The 22,500-nt window shown below is 43.9% G+C and overlaps 1 protein-coding gene across 1 annotated transcript in view; it reads left to right on the forward strand.

Moving 5' to 3' along the window:
- Positions 1-1,737, forward strand: part of samd14 (sterile alpha motif domain containing 14) — a gene marked incomplete at both ends in the record, with an annotated part of 33,349 nt that extends 31,612 nt beyond the window's left edge. The window contains 2 exons of the mRNA XM_083649776.1: positions 458-613; positions 1,582-1,737. Of these exons, the coding sequence (XP_083505902.1) occupies positions 458-613; positions 1,582-1,737 (312 nt within the window). The remainder of the gene's footprint in view (positions 1-457; positions 614-1,581) is intronic.
- Between the last annotated feature and the right edge of the window lie 20,763 nt (positions 1,738-22,500).

Genomic DNA, 22,500 nt, shown 5'->3' on the forward strand with positions numbered 1-22,500 from the left:
ATACCTTCACGTAATTGTTTCACGTTTTGGTCTGAGTGAAATGTTATGTGGCCTCTCCTGTTTCTAAATATAGGTTGGTTGGTTTGAACAAGTAAAACTGTTTTTATAACCATTTTACGAAATGTCTATAGGAAATTAAATGCGGATGAAAATCTCTGGTACCATACAGAAGCAGGAAGTGACGTTCACTTTGGCTCTCTATTGACATTTCGTTTATGTTTCTCTCTAGCTCTCCTCCTCTCTCCTTGTCCTTCAAGAATAAATGTGCCTTGTGCAATCTTGGACCACTTGGCTCATCTCTGTCTCTCTCTGCCCTCCCCCCCTCTCTCTCTATCTCTCTCTCTCCTACATCTCTGTCTCTCTCTGCCCGCCCCCCCTCTCTCTCTATCTCTCTCTCTCCTACATCTCTGTCTCTCTCTGCCCTCCCCCCCTCTCTCTCTATCTCTCTCTCTCCTAGCCCTTTGATGAGCCGACCTGCTTGGTGTCTTCGTGGACGACCCAGCAGGTGTGCCAGTGGCTGCGAGGGCTGAACATGGAGCAGTACGTCCCAGAGTTCAGCTCCAGAGACATCGACGGGCGGGAGCTTCTGCAGATGGACGGCAACAAGCTCAAGGTGAGGAGACGTAAGGAGAGAGACAGAGACAGTCTGTTATGATGTATCAAGTCAGAACATCTCAAAAGAAAATGATCATTTCTGTCAAATTGAATGTTGTTTTGCGTCTAGCTTGAGGCGAGAAGGTTTTTGTTGTTAAAGTAATCATGTGACAAACCAACCAGATCTCACTTCATTTCATACAAATACCACGGGATTACACTTTCAAAATGCGTTTAGGCTGCAAAAGTCAAGTTTTCCGTGCAGTTTATGGTGTCTTTTATAGGGCTATTCCCTCGCTACTTCCTCGTTACATTGCCGGCTCCCCAGTTCTCTTACCCCGGTCACAGCGGCACTTCCTTGGACCGGCGAGTGAGTCTCTCGGGTGGCCAAGGGATAAGATAAGATAAGATAAGATAAGATAAGATAAGATAATCCTTTATTCGTCCCACAAGGGGAAATTTCAGTGCTACAGCAGCAAGTGGACAGGGTTAAAAAAAAGAGACAGCAACTGATCAACAATAGTAAAAACTGAATATAGCAATTACACAACTAAGAATTGCATTAAAAGCACAAAATTACATTAAAGTGCTAGATAAAAGTGCATTTAGCAGCCATTTTAGCAGCAATTTAAAAACCATTGTTCACTCAAGAGTGTACAGAATTAAAAAGTCTGACAGCCGCTGGGAGGAAAGAACTCCGAAAACGCTCCCTCACACACTTTGGGTGGACTACTCTGTTAGTGGTGATGGAGCTCTCCAGGGCTGTCACAGTGTCGTGCAGAGGATGGGAGTTGTTCTCCATCAGAGAGGCCAGCTTTGCTCTCATCCGCCGCACACCCACCACCTCCACTGAGTCCAGGACTCTCACACTACACAACCGGCACGGGGGGGGGGGCACCGCAGAGGCTGAATCCTGTGTGAATCCAGCCTAAGTCTGTACTTTACCAAACTGCACTTGACTATGTGGTGCTCTCCTCTCCTCTCCAGGGCCTGGGTGTAGTGAATTCGTCGGACCGTAGCACGCTGAAGCGTCGTATCAAAGACATCCACGCTGCAGCAGAGAAGGAACGCAAGGCTCTGGACAAAATGGAGAAACAGAAAGAGAAGCAGCGCAGGAAAGACCAGGAGCAGCGCAGGAACTAGTCTCAGCTCTGGGCAAACAAGAAGGACCAATCTGGATCAACAGATGGATAGATGAACAGAAAGGGGAATGTTCAAGACCACACAACCTGACTGCTACAGGACTACTTAAGACTCTAGGGACATGCAACGGTTGTGTCCGAATTCATAGTACGCTCTACGTACGTAGGTATACAGCGTCCTGCATACTGCTGGAGCATACCGTTCAGTACATGGGAGGTAGTATGCATGGCATGCTACGTACAATATGTACATGTACCTGACGGACGTTTGTTTGGCAGCGGACAAGAAAAACGTTTGCTGCCGGGAGTCTGTCAACTGGAGTCCGTCCTCTCGTGTCGGTGTTTTGCTCTTGGTGTCAAAGTAAAAAGCCGTCCATAAAATGACGCGTCTCAATAGTAGCGTCATCTTCACTCATGCTATTTGAATTTGCTGGTGCTGCCTCCCGCTCCATGGTTCGCCATCTTTGTTTGGAAGCCTGGGTGTTTCCATGGTTAACAACTCATCTGGGTCCATGTAGCCTGGCTATTCATACAGATTATGTTTTACATACAAAATTAGTTTGTAGTATGAAGAATTCGGACACAAACATTGTTCCAGAATGTTGAAGGAGAAGGAGGGCTATAGGAAGGTGTATGTTCAAGGCCACATGATCTCAGTGTCGCAAAATTTATGAATGAGAGATTGTTGCAGAATACCGAATTAAAAGAAAACGGCTTATTCACAAGGAAGAGATATGAATGGCTGGCACGTGTCTTGTCCCGACACTCGTACAAACTCGTACTTGTGTTGCAAACTTGCTAACAGGGACACGTAATGTTGCAAAATGGACAGTATTTAGTGAAGACATACAAAGATAGATGGGTGGGTCATTTTAAACCCCACCACTTTACAGTGTCACAGAACCGAACAGAAGTGAACGTAACGATGCTGAAGAATATCGGATAAGCAGAACTGTTCCTTAGTGCTGACAGAATTAATAAGACAAATAAATAAATACATAAATAAATACATAAATAAATACATAAATAAATAAATAAATAAATAAATAAATAAATAAATAAATAAATAAATAAATAGACAGATTCGGTGAAGACTGAAGTGCTTAAATTGGCTCAGAATATTAAGCATTGCTGTTTGAAGCATCTTGCTGCTGTCAGATAAAAAAAACATGTAACTGCAAGTTTGAAGTTTTGTTTTTCCTACTTGAATTGAAGAACATGGTTTCACATGGTCTTCTCAGTACTGACTTTTCATGGCCGTGGGCCCTGGAACCCTATTAAAATTTTTATCATTTGAAAAGAACATCAGCGAGAAACTCTTTTGCAGATGCATGGATTTCATCCAACAACAGTGTTATAATGTTCCCTTCATTGATTCAGTAAGTGGCTTATTATGTCAAAGGCTAAGCTTCTGAAATGCTGTATTGACACTGTGTATGCTAGCCTAGCCTAGCCTAGTACAGCTGTGTTGAAGGTTTGGGATCATGGCTGTTCTGAGCAGATAAGTCTTAAGAGGCTTAGAAACAGAAAACAAACTTTCAGACTGACTGATTGTAATTAAAGGTTCAATTAAGGCTTAAGAAAACTGTGCTTGAAATCCAAATCAGTGCAGTCACATACTCTGTGTCTGTCAGACTGGTAGTCTGGGGGTTTATTTGGTTCCTAAACATCCAGTCTGTTGTAATGGACGTATATTAGACTTGGATTGAGTGCCGTCAGTGCGAAGGTGGTGGATGTAATGATTGAAGACTTGGATCCAGTTCAGAAACTCTCCAGGCTAAAGGGGTACATGTGAGCTGTGATAGCTGATTGGTTAAGGCATTTAAGATGAAATCCAGTGGAGTTTCTCTGGATGTACAAGCTATTTTCTTTTCTTCAAAGAGGGGTCAGTAGCCGAATGGGGTCACAAACTCAAGCACATGCCGTGCCGTCAAGGCCCAAGAGGCTGTTATTACTAAACCAGTTGAATTCACTGGTACCCTTCAGCCAGCTAAGGCAGGGGTCTTCAACTTTTTTGAGCCCAACGACCTGCTTGATAGAGAAACAGGGCAGGGACGCCCTACAATTTAAATAAATACATAAAAATGTGTTGCATTTTAAGTGTGGCCTATAATAACCTTTATAATCCAGCGCACAGCAGGATGTCAGGATTGACACTTAATATTAATAGATTACATTAATAAAGCAAGACGGAGCGAACAACAAGTTTTGTCAAAAGTGGCTTATTATTGCCTATTAGTGTTTGGCATTTACTCAATATTATTTGTTTTCTTTGTCTAATATATATTTATATCAGTGGTGGCTGGTGAGCTTGGAAACAGGGGAGGAAGCTAGTGCGGCACTAGCCCCTTTTCCTTTTATAAAAGTAAAAGGTTTTCTGTGCAAGGCGAATAGAAACTCACGTCATATTAATATAATTCAAATACTATTCAACTTAAAAGGTCCCTTCAAAACATATTTTAAGATGCATAAAGACTATACTTTAATCGTCTAGTCTTAATCACTATGGCCCACTAGCTCAGAGAGTTGGATTGCTGTCTAGCAGTTTGGTGCTTGTGGGTTTGAGCCACAGTGACTTTTGAGGTTGTGGGTTCGAGCCTCAGTCAGTTTTGAATGTCGACAGCCAGAGGAAAGAGTCATTTAAAGCCCTGAGAAAACCTCATTCAATCAGTCTGACTTGGTGGCACAAAGAGTAGGCTTGCTGCCTGGCAATATTGAGACCTCAGCCACTTTTGCGGTCGTGGGTTCGAGCCTCAGTCAGTTTTGAATAATGACAGGCAGAGGGAAGAGACAAGAGCGCCCGGAGAAGAGCTGTGAGTGTGAAGGGCAGCTGGTGGTGTGAAGGAATAATACACACAGTGACACTGGGGCCAGAGGTTGTGGGTTCTAATCCCGTTCAGCTGGCACTGCCTGGAGCTAAGGGGGGGGATGTTCTCCCCCCCTGACCTCTGCAGAGACATGAGCAGAGACATGAGCAGAGGGTTATGAGACAGAGAGCTGAAATTTTACTGACATCGGAAATATGTTTTATGTAACTGTTCTGGTTGCTCCTCCTGGCTGCTGCTAGGCGTAAAAATAACTTTTTGAAAAACTGCTCTAGACTCAGTATATGACATGTCTGGATCTCTTTGCAGTCTGTCCACAGTGTCCATTTCAGTGGATCTGTAGGAGGCGCTGTGTCGCTCTGTGTATCTGCCTGTAGGAGGCGCTACGCTGGTGATGTTAAAGACAGGGCAGTGCTGTAATATGTCTCCTCCATCAGGAATCGAACCAACAGTCTACCTGTCAGACAGAGACAGCAACACAGCCACTCAGCTGACTGAGCTATGAGCTGTTGGGAGTTAAGCTTCTGATTTCTACACACTGTATTCACACTGACAATAACACAACATAAAGAGTGAGACAGGTGAGATTTCTACCAGTGAGTTTAGCTAGAGTCAGGGACTGACTAGTCTCCTTCATCAGCTTATTTATATCAGTGTTCAAACTACTGGTGATGATAAAGAAGGATCACTGCTGCAGCTTATAATGTGAGTACTGCCCAAAAAAATTTGGGCGTTTTTTTTTTCCGTGTGCGCGCCATACCTGTATACAGTGTGGCATAATTGTGCTTTAAGTAAAACAGTTGTCTAATGGTAAAGGCGAAATTAATTATGCAAAGGACAAATAATATGAAAACGAATAAGCAAGAATATGAAAATGGATTAAAAAATGCACATTTTAAATTGCATTTTGCAAATCAGCATCAGTCTTTCATTTGTCAAATTAATTAATTTAATTTAAATGGCTCATTTATAAGCATTTTTATTAATAAGGTTTATAAATAGTTTTATCAAACAGCTCATTTAAAAGCATTTAAAAGCATTTTTTCTTCTAGAAGCCGTCTGGAAGGTGATGTAGCCTACAGTAACCTAAGCGAAAAGCACATTAGATTGTGCACAAAAGAAATCCATGCAGTCAGCAGAGAAATCCTTATCCAAAGCAAAAGATTCCCACCAGGAATAAAAGAACAGACACCGAATTGGGCACTGGGTGGGCAATTTCTCTCTCTCTCTCTCTCTCTCTCTCTCTCTCTCTCTCTCTCTCTCTCTCTCTCTCTCTCTCTCTCTCTCTCTCTCTCTCTCTCTCTCTCTCTCTCTCTCTGCTGTCCTCTTCCCCCTTACGTCTAGCTTGACGGTGCAGCTGAGCTGATAAATGCCGACTTGTTCAACGAGCAATAGGTTAGCGGATGTGATAGATAACATCATTATCAGTACAGGGGGACACACTCTCAACAGTGCTGCTGCATCAACATGTTAGTTACATTCCAATTCATCAACTTTGGAGCGTTATTTACCCCCCCGTTCCCGACATCCTAGGTTGACATGCTTCGTCCCAATCGATTCCTTATTTCTTCTAAATTATTAGGCTACAGACCGCTTTATAGATCCACACTGTTACAGCAGGCAACATCAAACTTAAGTTAGTTAGTTAGTCTGTCAGTAAAAGGCTTGATGGATGAACAAATCAATCAAAAACACTTCACTACGTCCAACATAGGCTACAAGATTCGTTGCAATTTGCTATGCAAATTGCTGTTTCGTTCCACGCTGGTTCCGCGCTGCCAAATTCAGTTAAAAAATGTGCGAGTTTAAGATCACCAAATGGCGGGCTATTCAGCATAAAACAATATAATACGAAAAAGTAGCACTGCTTGGTGGACGCCGAATTTAGTAGAAGACCCGGATAACTCGAACTGAATTGACTTACTTGAATATCCATGCAGTCTGTAGCCGGTGCGAGTGCAGCCGATGAGGTTAAATTATCCCAGGGTTTGCTTGTGAGCCTCAGTCCTCCGTGTGAACCACGCTGCCCTCTCTAAACTCCGCGTAATACAATGCAACGACTGTCTGGCTTGTGAGCTAACTTACTGCTTGATAATATAAAAGATAGGTTAATAGGAAAAGAGAAAGGGGAAAATATAGGTGCTACTGTCTGTAAATCTATCTATTAGCCTGTCAGGTCTTCATTTCCTGTATTTCCAATGGAGCGCTGCGGATTCAACACGATTTTCAGACGTAGGCTATTCAGCATTGGACAATACAGAATGTCAATCACTGTCAGCCATCTATCCAACCAACAACCAATTAGATTTCACCTGGTTTAACCAGGGTAAGGGCGTGCGAACCTCCAGCTCAATGTGATTGGTGGGAAAACACATCACTCTCACGTGTTTCTGTCAGGTTTCTGTGAATTGCAAGTGTTTTTCAACCAATCATATTTTTCATTAGATAAATGACCAAATAAATAAACACCCACAGGGCGAAGTTTTTTTATCTGCCTACTAAAGGCTGGGACCAGGGCCAGAGTGACTCTCTGCATGGAGCTCTCCTTTCCATCAGTTCAGGTCACTGTTGTTTAAGCATATAAGAATATAATTAATGGAAAAATGAGCGTCTGCACATAAGAAAAAACACATTTGATTGATATTTTATTATAAAAAAAAAATTGAAAAATGAAAAATAAAAAAAATAAAAAAAAAAATATATAATTTTTTTTTTTATATAAAATCCCCAATCTAATAGAGGAGGACCATCCTCCTATGCCTCACTGGAAAAACCTCCTCTGATATATATATATATATATATATATATATATATATATATATATATATATATATATATATATATTTTATTATTACTTGACAACAATTGGGGGACCCTCTAGGGGTCACGGACCCCCGGTTATAGACGGGTTTCACCAGAGCGCAACCCCACAGCACTTCCTTTTTCTCAGCATTCGGCAAACTGCAGAAATATTCACTTGACATCATTACTTTTGTTTTCGCCGCTCAGCTGTATAGACGGTTTTCACGGAATGGTCAGTCCTGCACTTGAATGTTTTTTTTTCTTTTATGTCCATAGCAAACACTGCAACAGGAAGTGAGCGGGGGTTCAATTTAGAATGTTTTTGTTGTCAAGTTAAAACCGTCTATAGAGCACTGATCTAAGGGAGAATTGATCAGTGAAATCAATTGATGAGTGAAATCAACTGACTCTCATGACTCTCATGCTGCATGGCTGAGAAGCACATTGTCAGATCCTAACAATGCTGTACTTTGCTTTGAACAGGTGCTTTTAATAACATCTAGCAAATCAGCTTAGGCTACAAATGTGACACATGATACAAGACATTTTGGGATCAATGTTATTGTGTATCTGTCCCTATCCAAATAAAGGATAAATACATAACAGTCTTCACTTAGCCAGAATTCAATTGGAATCTAATGGAAATGTTTAGGGGTGAAAGCCAAAAAGGAGCTAAAAGGAACTCGTTCAAAGTCCATGAAGGTGGACACCATTCCCAGCCTATAGGGGGCGATGTGGCTCAGTGGTTAGAGAGGCCGTCCCTTAACCATGAGGTCTGCAGGTTTGATCCCTTCAACCCTGTCAAAGTGGCGTGATTTCTAACCCCACATAGGATAAGCAATAACCACGCCCTGTGGCGCCGGGATTGGCCAGGAGCAACACTGGAGGGCACACAGCCCAGCGATTTCATGAACCAACTGAATAGCTCTTGAGAACAGACAGCAATATTGAGAGCGGACATTGAAATGAATTATGGTCACCTACCTTCCTTAGCATAGTAATAATAATAATAAGCATAATAATTGTAATCTACACAATCTACACAATCTACAAAAACATGCAATAATATAAACGGTGTTGTGTTCACGTTCATAGCTCATATAATATAATGTATCGTTAATTTCAAGCTCAATTCTTACCCAGAGAAAAGGTACAGCACTGAAAATGTAACAATCAATAGTTTTTTAAACATCTTTATTTTAAAAGATGAAAAACCCCAGGTGCTTTAGTCCCAAGCTTCAATGCTCCTGGCCAATCCCGGCGCCACAGGGCGTGGTTATTGCTTATCCTATGTGGGGTTAGAAATCACGCGTCAAAGTGTCCCTGCAGAAGAAGACACTGAAGCTCTTCCTGCAAACTGATTGTTTTGCAGTCGGACTAAAGACAAGACAGTTACTGCAATGTAGCCTAACCTACATTGCAGGAGGCACTGGCGTAAGGATCGACGGTGCATGCGGTGCGGTGCACCGGGGCCTTACCCCGCTAGCCGGGCGCTTCTGGCTCATACGAGCGCATTAGCGCCCGGCGAACGTCACGCATTTTCCCATTTTACACTGTGACATTTTCACGTCTAGGTCTAAATGCCGGCTCCTACCTGAGTCTTCACGTGAAGTGAAGACGCTATCCGATGTAAAACATCCTCTTCTTTTAATGACACCTAGTTGTTGCATCCAAATTGTTGAATAAAATCCACTTTTCTTTCTCTCAAAAACCGAAAAGCATTTATCTGGCGCACCGCTTCTTCTTCTTCTCTGATCTGAAGCAACCCGGAACAACGACTTCCGGGTTGCTCGAGGTGCTCCAGATAAATGCTTTTCGGTTTTTGAGAGACAGAAAAGTGGATTTTATTCAACAATTTGGATGCAACAACTAGGTGTCATTAAAAGAAGAGGATGTTTTACATCGAATAGCGTCTTCACTTCACGTGAAGACTCAGGTAGGAGCCGGCATTTAGACCTAGACGTGAAAATGTCACAGTGTAAAATGGGAAAATGCGTGACGTTCGCCGGGCGCTAATGCGCTCGTATGAGCCAGAAGCGCCCGGCTAACGGGGTAAACCGGGGCCCAGAGCTGTCAAGGGCCCATGAAGAGTGAGTCTCGCTTTGGGGAGACGTAACGTACTTACGGTTTCTGCTGCAGGTCCCACTCCAAATAAACTTCCATGCTGTTTATGCAGTCAGCACTTGCCCTCATATGTAGCTTACTAGGCTAACGAATGCTATTAGCTTTACAGTAAGTTTAGTTTACTGGATTCAGTGGATTGGCATCACCGTATGGGAAAATACAAACGTGTTCTCTTTCCAACGTGTACTCAGCGGAGTCTCCTGTGATGTTCTGGTGACATCATTGACCATATATGGAGTTGGAGCAAGAGATGAGGAATATCCCTTCACGTAGCGTAGCCGGCCCTCTTGTTTACACTTTGGGGGTCCTGACGCACAATAGACGGCTAACAATCTGCCTGACGAAAAAAATAATGAGTGAGTCCATATTTTCTATAATTGTTAGGTAGGGCCCAGAGCAAATATTTGCACCGGTGCCCATGGCAATGACGTTACGCCACTGGCAGGAGGGAGGGGGGGGGGCTTTTTGGACGATTCACTTTTACTTAGAATGTTACGGAATTGACCTATTCCCACGGCATAATTTTTGTTTTGAGGTATCTCCCTTTTTTTCTAGCCAAGTTGTAATATTAGCCATTATATTAGCCATTATATTAGCCATTGGCAATTATCCAATGGACCTCACAGAGACACCTCAAAGCCTCTATGTGACGTTAACAGGTTGGTAGGCAGGAGTACAGGAGAAATCCTGGAGGATTTAATCAGACATAATATGAAGAGAGGACGCTGCACAGGTTATATTACAAAATACAAATAAAAGACTGTTGAAGATACTATAAGACAGTGTATTGTGGGAGGAATGTGACATATCTGTATAAGTTCTGTTGCCTGAGCAGAAATTCAACTGTGGCCGTCCTGTTTGGATAAACACTTTGGCTGAGCCACACAGAAAAGGCTTATATGGAGCGAAGCCTCTGCTTGTTATTGTATGAGTGAATCTGGCAGACGAGTGTTGTCATGTTTAGACAGTGAATGGAATCTGAACACTGAGCCAAGCCGCGCTGCACAACCACTATCTCCTTCACTATCAGTGAGCAGAGGTCACAGGTCAGCACTGATCAAGGTGTTACTGGGGGGGTTCAGGTATCGCAGCCCAAATCTGACTCACATAAAGATAGAAATAACATCAGACATTGGAGTTAGAAAGTTCCTGCGTTCTGTCTGAGACTCGCAGTGGGTAAGTGTCCCCATCATGCAGAACTAAGATAGCCTTATTAATAAATTCGGGTTCACCTTTTAAACATTAAATTCAAGGGCTTTTTCGGCTTTCCGCACCCAATTCCCTCAAATTCAAGGACAGATGAAGGTGAATTACTATTACAACACTGAGGATTTTTATAATGACACATGAGATTTATCATGTTTTACAGAAGCTCACAAACAATTAAAAAGAGAGATGCTTGAATGTGTAAACTGTGCTGTGTCACAGTGATGATTTATATGTACGTCTATTTTCAAACACTTTCAAGGCCTTGATTTTTATTTCTTAAATACACACAAACGTTCAAGGATTTCAAGGACCCGTGGAAGCCCTGTAAATTGGATTTGTTTAACCAAATATGAAAATGTTATGCCTCCGCCGGCGATAGCCAGGCTGGAGGCATTATGGTTTTGGGTTTTCCGTCCATCCGTGCGTCCATAATCTCCGTATGTACGTCCGTCTGTCCGTCCGTCCATGTACGCCCGATGTTTGTTAACACGATATCTGAGGAACGCCTTCACAGGATTTCATCAAATTTGCCTCAAACGTCCACTTGGACTCAAGGATGAACTGATTACATTGGTGGTCAAAGGTCAAAGTTCAAGGTTACTATAATGGACTGGAACGTAACTTCTTCCAATTTGGCTCAAATGTCTACTTGGTCTTGATGATGAACTGATTCGATTTTGGTGGTCAAAGGTCAAAGTTCAAGGTCACTGTGACCTCACGAACATAATTTTCAAGGCCGTCAATGCGATATCTCAGTAACGCCTTGACGGAATTTCTTCGAATTTGCCTCACACATCCACTTGGACTCAAGGGTGAACTGATTAGATTTTGGTGGTCAAAGGTCAAGGTCACTGTGACCTCACAAACGTCATTTCCAAGCTCATTAACTCAATATCTCATTAACGTCTTGACGGAATTTCCCCACATTTGGCTCAAAAGTCTCGACAGAAATGGATTTTGACTGCTCACTTGTTGGCGGAGGCATGTATCCGCGGTGCGGTCGTTCTATTTTTTTTTCTAATTTCAGCAACATGTGAAGACCTGTTTACAATGCTAACGCATGAATGAATCATTTTTGACTGTGAGATGCCAGGTGGGACCTTGTAATTCCACAGTTCTGCTTTGTCAATATCTCGAGCTGGAGGTGCTATTACAGTTACAAGACCTTAATATGTGTTTGACCTTCTTTTGTCCGAGTGTCTGAATATCTGTATTAAATACCAGTTATAATGCAGAGTGCATGACGGCTACAACCTCTGCTGCTGTGTTTATTCTGTGTGTGTGTGTGTGTGTGTGTGTGTGTGTGTGTGTGTGTGTGTGTGTGTGTGTGTGGCCTGCACAAACCCTTCACATGTCACATGCTGCTGCACATTGTTAGTAATGAGCAAAAGGAGGTCAGAAATGAGTTTTGCAAGTATTTTGAGTGATTTGGTTACTTTCATCTGCGTAGTTCATCATGGTGAATAATTATTTTCATAAAACAAAAGGGAAAGTATTTGAATGGTTTTGGTGGAATGCCACTGGAGAAAATACAACGTTGTGGAATCTTCAGAATTAGAATCAGAATCACTTTTATTGCCACAATAATATGCAAATTACATAATGAGGAATTTATCTTAGTGTCTGTACGCAGCGTAGCCGTCATGTCAATATACAGAGATAAAGAAGTAGGAAAAATAGCTAAAGGAGAATCCCAACATTGCAAGTGCAATCCAATATATGTACAATATATACATGAGTGGAGGAGTGTTCAGTATAGACATTAATTATGAATTTACATTGAATTTACATGAATTTACAGTCTGCGTTAAATAGGCGTTAAATAGGCATTGAATTTACATGAATTTACAGTCTGCGTTAAATAGGCAGTGAATTTACATGGATTTACAGTCCGAGTTAAATAGGCATTCAATTAAATCTGATCCGAGTTACAGTCTGAGCAGTGCACGATGTCATCTAATGGTGTAAAGTCGTGGTCGGGGAAGCAGCTATAACACTTTAGGTAGTGAAGTCCAGCTGCTGTGGCTGCAAGGTGATGTTTGATGTGGGGGGGTCATGTCAGTGGGGGGTTCAGCTGAGTTCAGGGGGAGGTCGTGGAGTTTGTGGGGGGGTGTTGGTGGGGTCGCTGCGAGCATCACCAGTTTAAACTTGTTTAAAAAGCATATAGGCCTGAAATTTGGGTCGGTACTCAATGACCAAGGAAAGATGTGGGTCTTGAGGCATTCTGTGTGTGTGTGTGTGTGTGTGTGTGTGTGTGTGTGTGTGTGTGCCCGTGTGTGTGTGTGTGCCCGTGCATGCGTGTGCCCGTGTGTGTGTGTCTGTGCGTGTGTACGTGTGTGTGTGTGTGTGTGTGTGTGTGTGTGTGCGTGCGTGTGTGTGCACATGTGCACGTGTATGCCTGCATGTAAGAGCTTGTTTCCATCAGTAGCATGCTTGACCAAAAAGGCCATCTGACGAGGAGCAAATACCTTCAGCAGCAGCATCATCCAGGATGCAGGTGGGCTGTCCCTCGGGGTCGCCTGGGGAGACTCGGGAGGTGAAACATTGCGAAACATGGCAGCATTGATATATCATCAAACTCTCCAGCTTAGTCAGAAGTCTTTGGTATTCAGACGCTTGGCAGCAGAAGTGCTTGAAGGGCTTTGGTTCCCCTCCAAACACAACACACTGACATCTGACAAGTGAGATGTGCAGAGGAACAAGAGAGCAGGCATCTCTACTCTGCTCTGGCTTGTTTGAAAAGGAGCAAGTAGATAAGAAGAACAAAATTCCTTTATTGTCACCATCCAACACAAAATATCTTCTGCACAAAGGAGAATTCCACCTAAAGACAATGCTGAAATATTTTCCACATGATCTCACATATATCTGAAAAGTGTGAACAGTTCTGCAGACATTCATTTAGTTTGACAGTTATTGAGAGTTGACTTGAGTTAAAGTTGATGCCAGTGATGCATGACATCACTGGTCCACAACAACTCAAATCAACTCTCAATATTCTGTCAAAGTAAATGAATGTCTGCAACTGTTTAGCGTTTTCGCATCATGTGCAAAAGCATTGTTTTTTGGTGAAGTTCTTCTAACACATCAGTAGCATTTTAACACAACGCTAGGAGCAGAGGGCAGCCACAGCACAGCGCCCGGGGAACAACTTCAACATCGCGCTACCTTGCCAGTACCTTGGCCAAGGCCCAGGGGCACCGACAGGAGCACCAACCCCTAACATAGCCTACATGCTTTTGATGTGAAGTGGTATGACAGGAGCAGAGGCACAGCTTGTGAAAAGGCAATGCAGGCAATTGCTTGGGGCCCCAGGCCATTAGGATACCCCGATGGCTGAGAAACTTCACTCCACAGCAATGACCGCAACTCCCTCCCCATAAACAACCAATGGACGATTTGCAATGACATTGAAACCCCCCTAAAGAGGCCCCATGTCATTGTCGTCATACTCATATGATTCATGTACATTCTCTTGAATTGAAAGTGAAAGAAGAACAATGAAGAAGTTATCTGGAAGTCAAAAAAGAAAGGAAGGGGATGAGGAAAAGGAAAGCCAGACAGTAGAGCAGAGGCCTACTGATTAAGCAATTACATAGTAGGCTACTGAGTGCAGACTGACAGGTTGTGAATCAGTCCAGCAAGATCATTGGACACAAACGCCAACTCCAGGACTTATTCTCTCAATCAATAAGCAAAATGGCAATCTAGATCTACAACAACCCTAGTCTCTCCCCAGACTCAAATATCACGTTGAATCGCTGCACTCTGCATACTACATAAGTGAGTATGTGCCAGTTCACAGCCACTGCTGTTTTTTTTAATTGAATGAGTGACAGGTTGAAAAATATCAATTGTATGGAATGGTGGTGAGGGTGGGTGCAGCTCAGGTCTAAGGCCTGGTTCCAGGTAGGGCCCAACACAATGGCCTGTCGGCCAGGACAGAAGACAGCAGAGGCTTGGATTCCAACACCAGTAATATTTATTTAGACACCATATGTTGTTGATGCTGCTGGTTTGCTGGTGATAAAGAAATAACATATTATAAATCCATAGTGATTCAACATAACAATTAACTCCAAACAATTACTAATTATATAATATCCAAATAAAGAAATAACTATTAAAGGAACTTAAGCAGTGCAACCAATGATCATAAATTACCAAAGCAAAGTCAACTAAAAGGAACACTTACTAATCATTTACACAGCAAAGGTGAAGGTGTGGAATCCAGTGGAGGCCAGCCAGCTTGTGCTACTATGGTTTGCAGCAGAAGGGATTTGCCACAGGTGATGTGACTGGCCTTATTAGCTCTCGGGCTCCGCCCATCCAGAGAGCAGTGAAGGGAAGCAGTGAGGAGGCAATTGGAGGAATAGGAAATGAGGGGATTTTCTACAGCCGCCCCTCAAATTGGTGAACATATTTGATTTGAAAGAAAATCCTTCGATGTGATGAAGAGCGTCCGACTCCAGATCATCATCCTTGATCTCTATACAAGGAAACCAAACACTCCAGCCGCCCCATGAGGAGGAGATTGGGAGTTACTGGGTCAGAGTTTGAAATGTCTGATGACACGCATCCTAGGTGCTTTGAGTTTAAGATGTCCACTTCTATCAGTACGGTTTTCAAAACCTCTTCTGTGATAGTCTGATCGCCCAAAGTCACAAGTGGTGCTGACTTGATTGAGCTCGCCTCTCATTCCCAGGGGCCCCTGAAGTGAGGAGCATGTGGGGGATTCCTCAAGAAGCAGACTTTGTACTTGTCTGCTTGCGCTGGATTATTTGACAGCTTCCATTCAGTACGTCTGAGGGCAGGTTGGACTGATCCCTTTGGAACCTGCAGTTTAGGGACCTTCCTCTTGCAGATATAGAGGTCTTCATCAGGGGCTGGGCAAGAAACGAAGAAGGACTGAACCTCTAAACTGGTCTCTGTAGATGAATAAGCCAAAGTGATCCTCAGGGAGTGTCGTTGGTCCTTGTAAAGCCCACCCAAGACGAGTGTGAACAGCTGCGGGCCCACCGCCTGGACCCAAACGAACCCGGTCCACTGGACATACAAGATGAGGGTGATCAGAACCAATCAGGAGTAAGGGTTGAACTTTCTGGAAAGACTCAAGTGGTAAACCATTCAGATGCTTGAATCTTTGGAGCACAGATGAAGGGTATGACTGCGGGGCAAGACCCAATTTTTCTGCAGTGAAAGCATTCCTTATCATGAACTTCTTGTCTGGATTTGATGCAGAGGAAATGTTGAAAGTGACTGCAGTCCCCGCTAGAGTCTCAGCCCCTTGGTGGACAGTTTTCAGCATCAGAGACTCAGCCGCCCCGTCAAGACCAAGAGCGCTGGCTGCAGAGGCTAATAGCATAGTTCTCTCCGAACCATCATCCAATATTGCATATGTTTCAAGATGTCTTCCTCTGTAGCTCAGCAGAACTCTGACCACTTTCAACAAGACTCTTGAACTGCAGCTGGAGCGAATAAGATAAGAAGAGCTTGACTCCCCTGGCGGTAGGTTCACTTCATGGAGGACTCCAAGGTGTTTTCCGTTGCATTTCGGGCAAAGCTTTTTCAGGTCACAATTTGAGGCTCTGTGCTCCCGCGCACATCTCCAGCAACGCCCTTCCTCCCGGATCCATGTGCTGGCTGCATCTGTAGATAACTGACGAAAATCTGGACAAATACTTAAGTGATGGTCAGGGACACCACAGAAAGGACACACTGGACGTGTAGTAGTCTCCCATACAGGTTGCCGAGTTTGGTTTTGGGGATGGCTAGTTCCATGAAACATGGTCACCACTGGGTTGCTGGACTTTGGATAGCTAAATTTTGCAGGTTTCCGTTCCTCCATAGGTCCCCTTTGATTCACTCGTGTTTGGGTAGCCATAGCTTGGCATTCTGATTCGTCTTCTAACCAGTTAGAGAAGTCAACCAAGTTATAAGGAACACCTGGTTTGGTTGCACGGGTGAATCTGGCATAATTGGCAACATGATCAGAAGGAAGCTTTCCCAAAAGCTGCTGGACATGAGAAGCACAAGCCAACTCTGCATCTCCCTCTCCATTCTCCAATGACTGCAGCATACCAACGAGGGCTCGGACCCGGATTGCAAAGTCACCAAAGTTGATTGAGTCACCAGGACGAACAGAGGGAAGATTCAGGATGGCGGTTATTTCCCTCAGTACCAGCTGTTGTGGCTGACCATACCTCTGTTGCAATGCTGCCATAGCTCTGGTGTAAGGAAGTGAATGGTGCGCATAGGCCAAAGCAAGGCGACAGGCTGTGTCTAACTTCAAGTGGTCCAATAACACATGATACTTGAACTGCTCACTTTCATCATGGGGCAGAAGGTTGTTAAGAGCCATCTTGAGCAGGGCAAACTGTCTCGGATCATCCTGAGTGAAGTATGGATAGGAAGGGGTCACAACATGTGAGACTCTGTTTGACCTCAGTGATGTTGGTGGTACTGGGTACTGAATAATTGGATGTAACACAGGAGTCATGCCTTTACTCTGCACATTCAAAGGAGGAGCAGCATCAGGATGCAGGTAAGGAGGCTGATCGGCAGTAACTGGAGGAGGCGATGGAGCGTTCAAAGGAGCCAGAGGCTGCAGGTACGGAGGTCCAGATGCAGCAAATGGAGGTGGAGCATTCACAGGAGCAAGAGGTTGCATGTAAGAAGGTCTAGTTGCAGCAAATGGAGGTGATGGAGCATTCAAATGAGCAGGATACTGCAGGTAAGGAGGTCCAGTTGCAGCAAATGGAGGTGGAGCATTCACAGGAGCAAAAGGCTGCATGTTAGGAGAGGCAATAGGACTCCCAGCAGCTTGAGAATACACATGAGCCAGTGCATAGGAAGGGTTAACTAAGTCAACTGCTACCGATGTAACAATGTTCATCTTGGGCGGAGGCACTGCCTGGTAAGAATGAGCTTGGAAAGAAGGCGCTGGTATAGAGACAATATCTCTGTGCACAGAGTGCTGACCCATAAGCTGCTGATTTGGCAAATCCAACGACGGCTCAATATGAGATGTTTCTATTAATGCTCCGGAACATAATTGCTGCATACTAGAATGTTCACTTGCTTGTTCTTCAATGCATACATGCTGCACAGGAGGATGCCCACTGGTCTGTGTAGCTTGACTTGACTTGGGCCTTGCTGACTTCAAAGACCCAGGGGCTGAAAGGGAGCATAAGCGACTAGGTGGAGGTGGTGAACTAAGATTGAAGTCACTACGAGTCCTGAGTATGTTATGCAGTTCTTGGCCTAAAAAAGGGGCGTTGTAATACCTGCAGGGTCCCGGGTTCAAGGAAGGGGAGGTCCGTGAAGAGTTAGATGTTGAGCATATTTCTCTCTCCATCCTATCCATCCTCTGTCCTAGGCCCCTGATCATGTCCTTAATTTGCTCCATGTCTCCGTTTGTGGTGGTATTTGGGGGACGTGGATGGTGTTCAGTGGTGACAGAACTTTCCACATTTGCAGATGTAGGCTTCAGAGTCACTTCAGCAGGAGGCTCTGAGGGCTGATTGATGACATGTGGCTCTGCAGGTTGATGAATGGCAGGATTGGGAGGCCGGGGGGGGAATGAAGTCTGGTAGTCTGCCAGATATACAGGTGGCTGGTGAGAACGGGCTGGCCTCGTTTTTGATGGTGTGCTGTTGTCCATTGCATTGGCCATATCCGCCGAGGAAGGACCATGAAAAATATCAATTGTATGGAATGGTGGTGAGGGTGGGTGCAGCTCAGGTCTAAGGCCTGGTTCCAGGTAGGGCCCAACACAATGGCCTGTCGGCCAGGACAGAAGACAGCAGAGGCTTGGATTCCAACACCAGTAATATTTATTTAGACACCATATGTTGTTGATGCTGCTGGTTTGCTGGTGATAAAGAAATAACATATTATAAATCCATAGTGATTCAACATAACAATTAACTCCAAACAATTACTAATTATATAATATCCAAGAAATAACTATTAAAGGAACTTAAGCAGTGCAACCAATGATCATAAATTACCAAAGCAAAGTCAACTAAAAGGAACACTTAGTAATCATTTACACAGCAAAGGTGAAGGTGTGGAATCCAGTGGAGGCCAGCCAGCTTGTGCTACTATGGTTTGCAGCAGAAGGGATTTGCCACAGGTGATGTGACTGGCCTTATTAGCTCTCGGGCTCCGCCCATCCAGAGAGCAGTGAAGGGAAGCAGTGAGGAGGCAATTGGAGGAATAGGAAATGAGGGGATTTTCTACACAGGTCGTAGCACCGATGAGAGAGCGGTTCGAAAAATGGGCTGCGCCTCCCGTGTTGTCTGATCGCAAAGTCGTTACTGATTGGAGAGGACTGAATCCACCACTGGCATATGACTGGCCAAGTGAACGGTTCCCTCCCATAACCAGCCCTCTGAGGGAAAGTGCCCCAGACCCAGAGAGAGCTCTGCAGCATGCAGTAACGTAGTGTATCTGCGTAAGAACTCTCATGGGTCTGCCGTTGAGACTACAACAACCCCACCCACCCTCTGTAGTGCTATCTAGAGAAGTGGGGGAACGCACCTATATGGGGAACACCTGCACACGCACAGGTCCCAACAAAGACAGCCCCCCCCCCCCCGCGTGCGTGCGCGCGCGCGCGCACGCACACACGCTAACGTTCACGTAGCCTATTCATTAATTAATCGTTCGGGCAATCGCTTATATCAACGAATTAAACGAGCAAACTCACGGAAGTGCTGCAAACCACTGTCACTGACACACGACTTAACTAATTGTGTCTGTAGCCCATGACATTTGCAGCTCTGAAACTAAGACGTATATGGGCACAGCAGTCAGTTATCAACACAAACAGCTAAACAATCTCTCAACCAGCGATCACACAAGTTGCACCAGGCATTGATCATCATTTGGCACGGCGGCCGGCATTTTTAGAATTTTGTGGTGAATTAATTTTACTCCACTACATTTTCACAGAATTTTGTGGTGAATTAATTCACCACAAAATTCTAAAAATGCCGGCCGCCGTGTCAAATGATGATGATCAATGCCTTGTGCAACTTGTGTGATTTTCTGGTGATGCAAATTGCAATGGGGTGATTAACGCTAACTTTTGATTCAACCGCGTTGAAAAGAAACACGCTTTTAACAGTTTCTTCATGCTTGTAAACGTACATTTTTAACAGCTTGTCTAAAAAATGAAAGGGTGTTTGGCTGCCTTTTTCATCTTTACTTGTTAAAGTGAGGTAGGCTACTGGGGGGGAAAAAAATATTTTGATGCTGAAAAAGCTAGTAGCTGTTTCAGTAGGCCTATAGCTTTTATTAAACTGAGGTTTCCCCCGCGCTGTAGCTAGTTAAGGTGGAATATTTCCTTTTCCTTCAAGCCGCGAGTTGATGCTGTGTGAATCATTCAGCCCACCTTAAATATAGTTAAGGTGGAATGTTTCCTTCTTTCTTCAAGCCGCGAGTTGATGCTGTGTGAATAATTCAGCCCACCTTAAATATAGGACGAATGACAACGTTGCCAAGTTTCACTCGTTGTATTGGCTCGACATGCACACACACACACTGACACACACAAAACACCCGTTGGAGAAGTATGGGAACGCCGTTCCCCCGCGTTCTACCGGCACTACACCTAACCTTAACTTATAGTGATCAATACTCAGCTTACAGTGATCATTTTGAGCCTTGGCACACCTGATAACAGTGGAAGAAATGTTTAAAACTACATTTTATATTGTTTTTACTTACAATAGCTGGAGGCCTAACTTACTGTATTCTTAAAGTCAATAACATTCAGTAAATAGCAAAGCTGTCCATTTCATTACTTTATATGTACTGTATTCATGTAATAAATATACAAACGTCAATTACATGGTAATCTGCATGAGAAATAAAGAAAAAGAAGAAAATCTGTTATGATCATCAGCTTATAGTGATCAGCTCAATGGCCTTGTGGTCTGAGTGTCCGCCCTGAGACTGAGAGGTTGTGAGTTCGATCCCTGGCCGAGTCATACCAAAGACTATAAAAATGGGACCCATTTGCCTCCCTGCTTGGCACTCAGCATCAAAAGGGTTAGAATTGGGGGGTTAGATCACCAAATGATTCCCGAGCGCGGCGCACGCTGCTGCTCACCGCTCCCCCAGGGGATGGGTCAAATGCGGAGAACACATTTCACACACTCAGGTGTGTGACAATCGTTGGGACTTTACCTTTACCTTTACCTATCAATTTGACCCGTCCCAAGGTGATCACTGTAAGAGGAGTGCACTGTATAATATATAATGTGACAATGTTGAAGTTATTGGGTTATTTATTTAGGTTTTTATTGTTTTTGAATGAAAAAAGTTTAGATTTTGTACTTTTTTTGACCAATTATTTATAAAATAATTGTGATGAATGCAGGTTGGAAGGGGCCCTTTGGAATGTTTTGCCTAGGGCCCCAACAGACTAGAATCGCCACTGGGTATGACAGGAGCACCAACCCTAACATAGCCTATATGTTGTGGATGTGAAGTGGTATGACAGGAGCACTAACCCTAACATAGCCTACATCAGTGATACTCAACTTGGGAGCCCCCTGTGTGGCCCATGATGGAATTGCAATTTTATTTTTTATTTTTTTGTACAGTGCACCTGAACGCAACATGCAAGTGTCCAAATATTCATGTCATTCTGGCCAATACTCCACTTCTGTTATAGCATTTCAGTCTGGAATATGGAATATCTTTCAATAATCTATGATTTAGTTGCTAAATTGTCAAATACCGCCGTCCGCTCGCTACCCAGGCACTTATGTATGTAGCCTACTTAACCTAACTAACTATCACACAACATTGTCAGACTAAACTCCGGCTGACCCCCCAAAAACCTACAATCCGCTACAGAAAAATGTATATTTTCTGTTTATTAACTGGCCCCATGGCCTTCTATCATTTCACGAAAGTGGCCCCCGGGCAAAGCAAGTTGAGTATCCCTGACCTACATGTTGTGGATGTGAGGTGACTCAGTCGGGAATTATCACATCAAATAGTGGTTGCTCCATGCTGGAAATGTACAGTAAGCTTTGATGACTGGGCTGCTCCCACTCAGAGTTTCATCTGCCTCCAACCAGGAAAAGCTGCATGTATGTAGGGATTCCCCACTACACCCTCACAGCTGGGATCTGCCCATAACACAGCTTTGTGTCGGCCACTCTGCAGCTGGACAGTGAGTGCCTTGCTAAAGGGCACTTTGTCAGTGTATTGTAGTGGTTTAGTGAATGGCTAGATTTGAATTCAGTCTGGGGATTTAAATCAGTGACCTTTCGGTCACGAGCGTCTAACCTGTAATCAACAGAATATAAATAAGATAAGACTATGCACTTAATGCTCTGTACGGAACATTCAGCAAGAACCAAAAAGCAAATAATAGGCTATTATTTGCTTTTTGGGCTTTGTTAATAACTGCAAAGCCCAAAAAGTCAACATGAGGACAGAAGTGGCAAGTCAACTGTAGTATAAGGCTATAGTGCCTGAGGAGACAGCATGGAGTCCATATATTTGGGAGAGGGGTAGTCTGTTCTGTTTTCACACTGAAACCTGTTCCAGGCCAATGCTTGACAGACGAAAGTGTTTTTTCCCCCCCATGTGAAAGTGACGCTACGCTACGTAGCCTACAATAAAAATCCCAGTGTGGGCTGCTTTTCAGCTCCTGGGCGTGGCGGTTTCTACCCTGTGTGCCATTAAATGTTGCCCTTTGTGTGACCGAAACAATTGAAATGAAAAGGAAATGTACAACTCAAACACTTCCTGGAGAGAAAAAAGAGCCACAGGTAAAT

The sequence above is a fragment of the Poromitra crassiceps genome, assembly GCF_964638095.1.
Source record: "Poromitra crassiceps genome assembly, chromosome: 13".
In the NCBI taxonomy this organism is placed as follows: Eukaryota; Metazoa; Chordata; class Actinopteri; order Beryciformes; family Melamphaidae; genus Poromitra; species Poromitra crassiceps.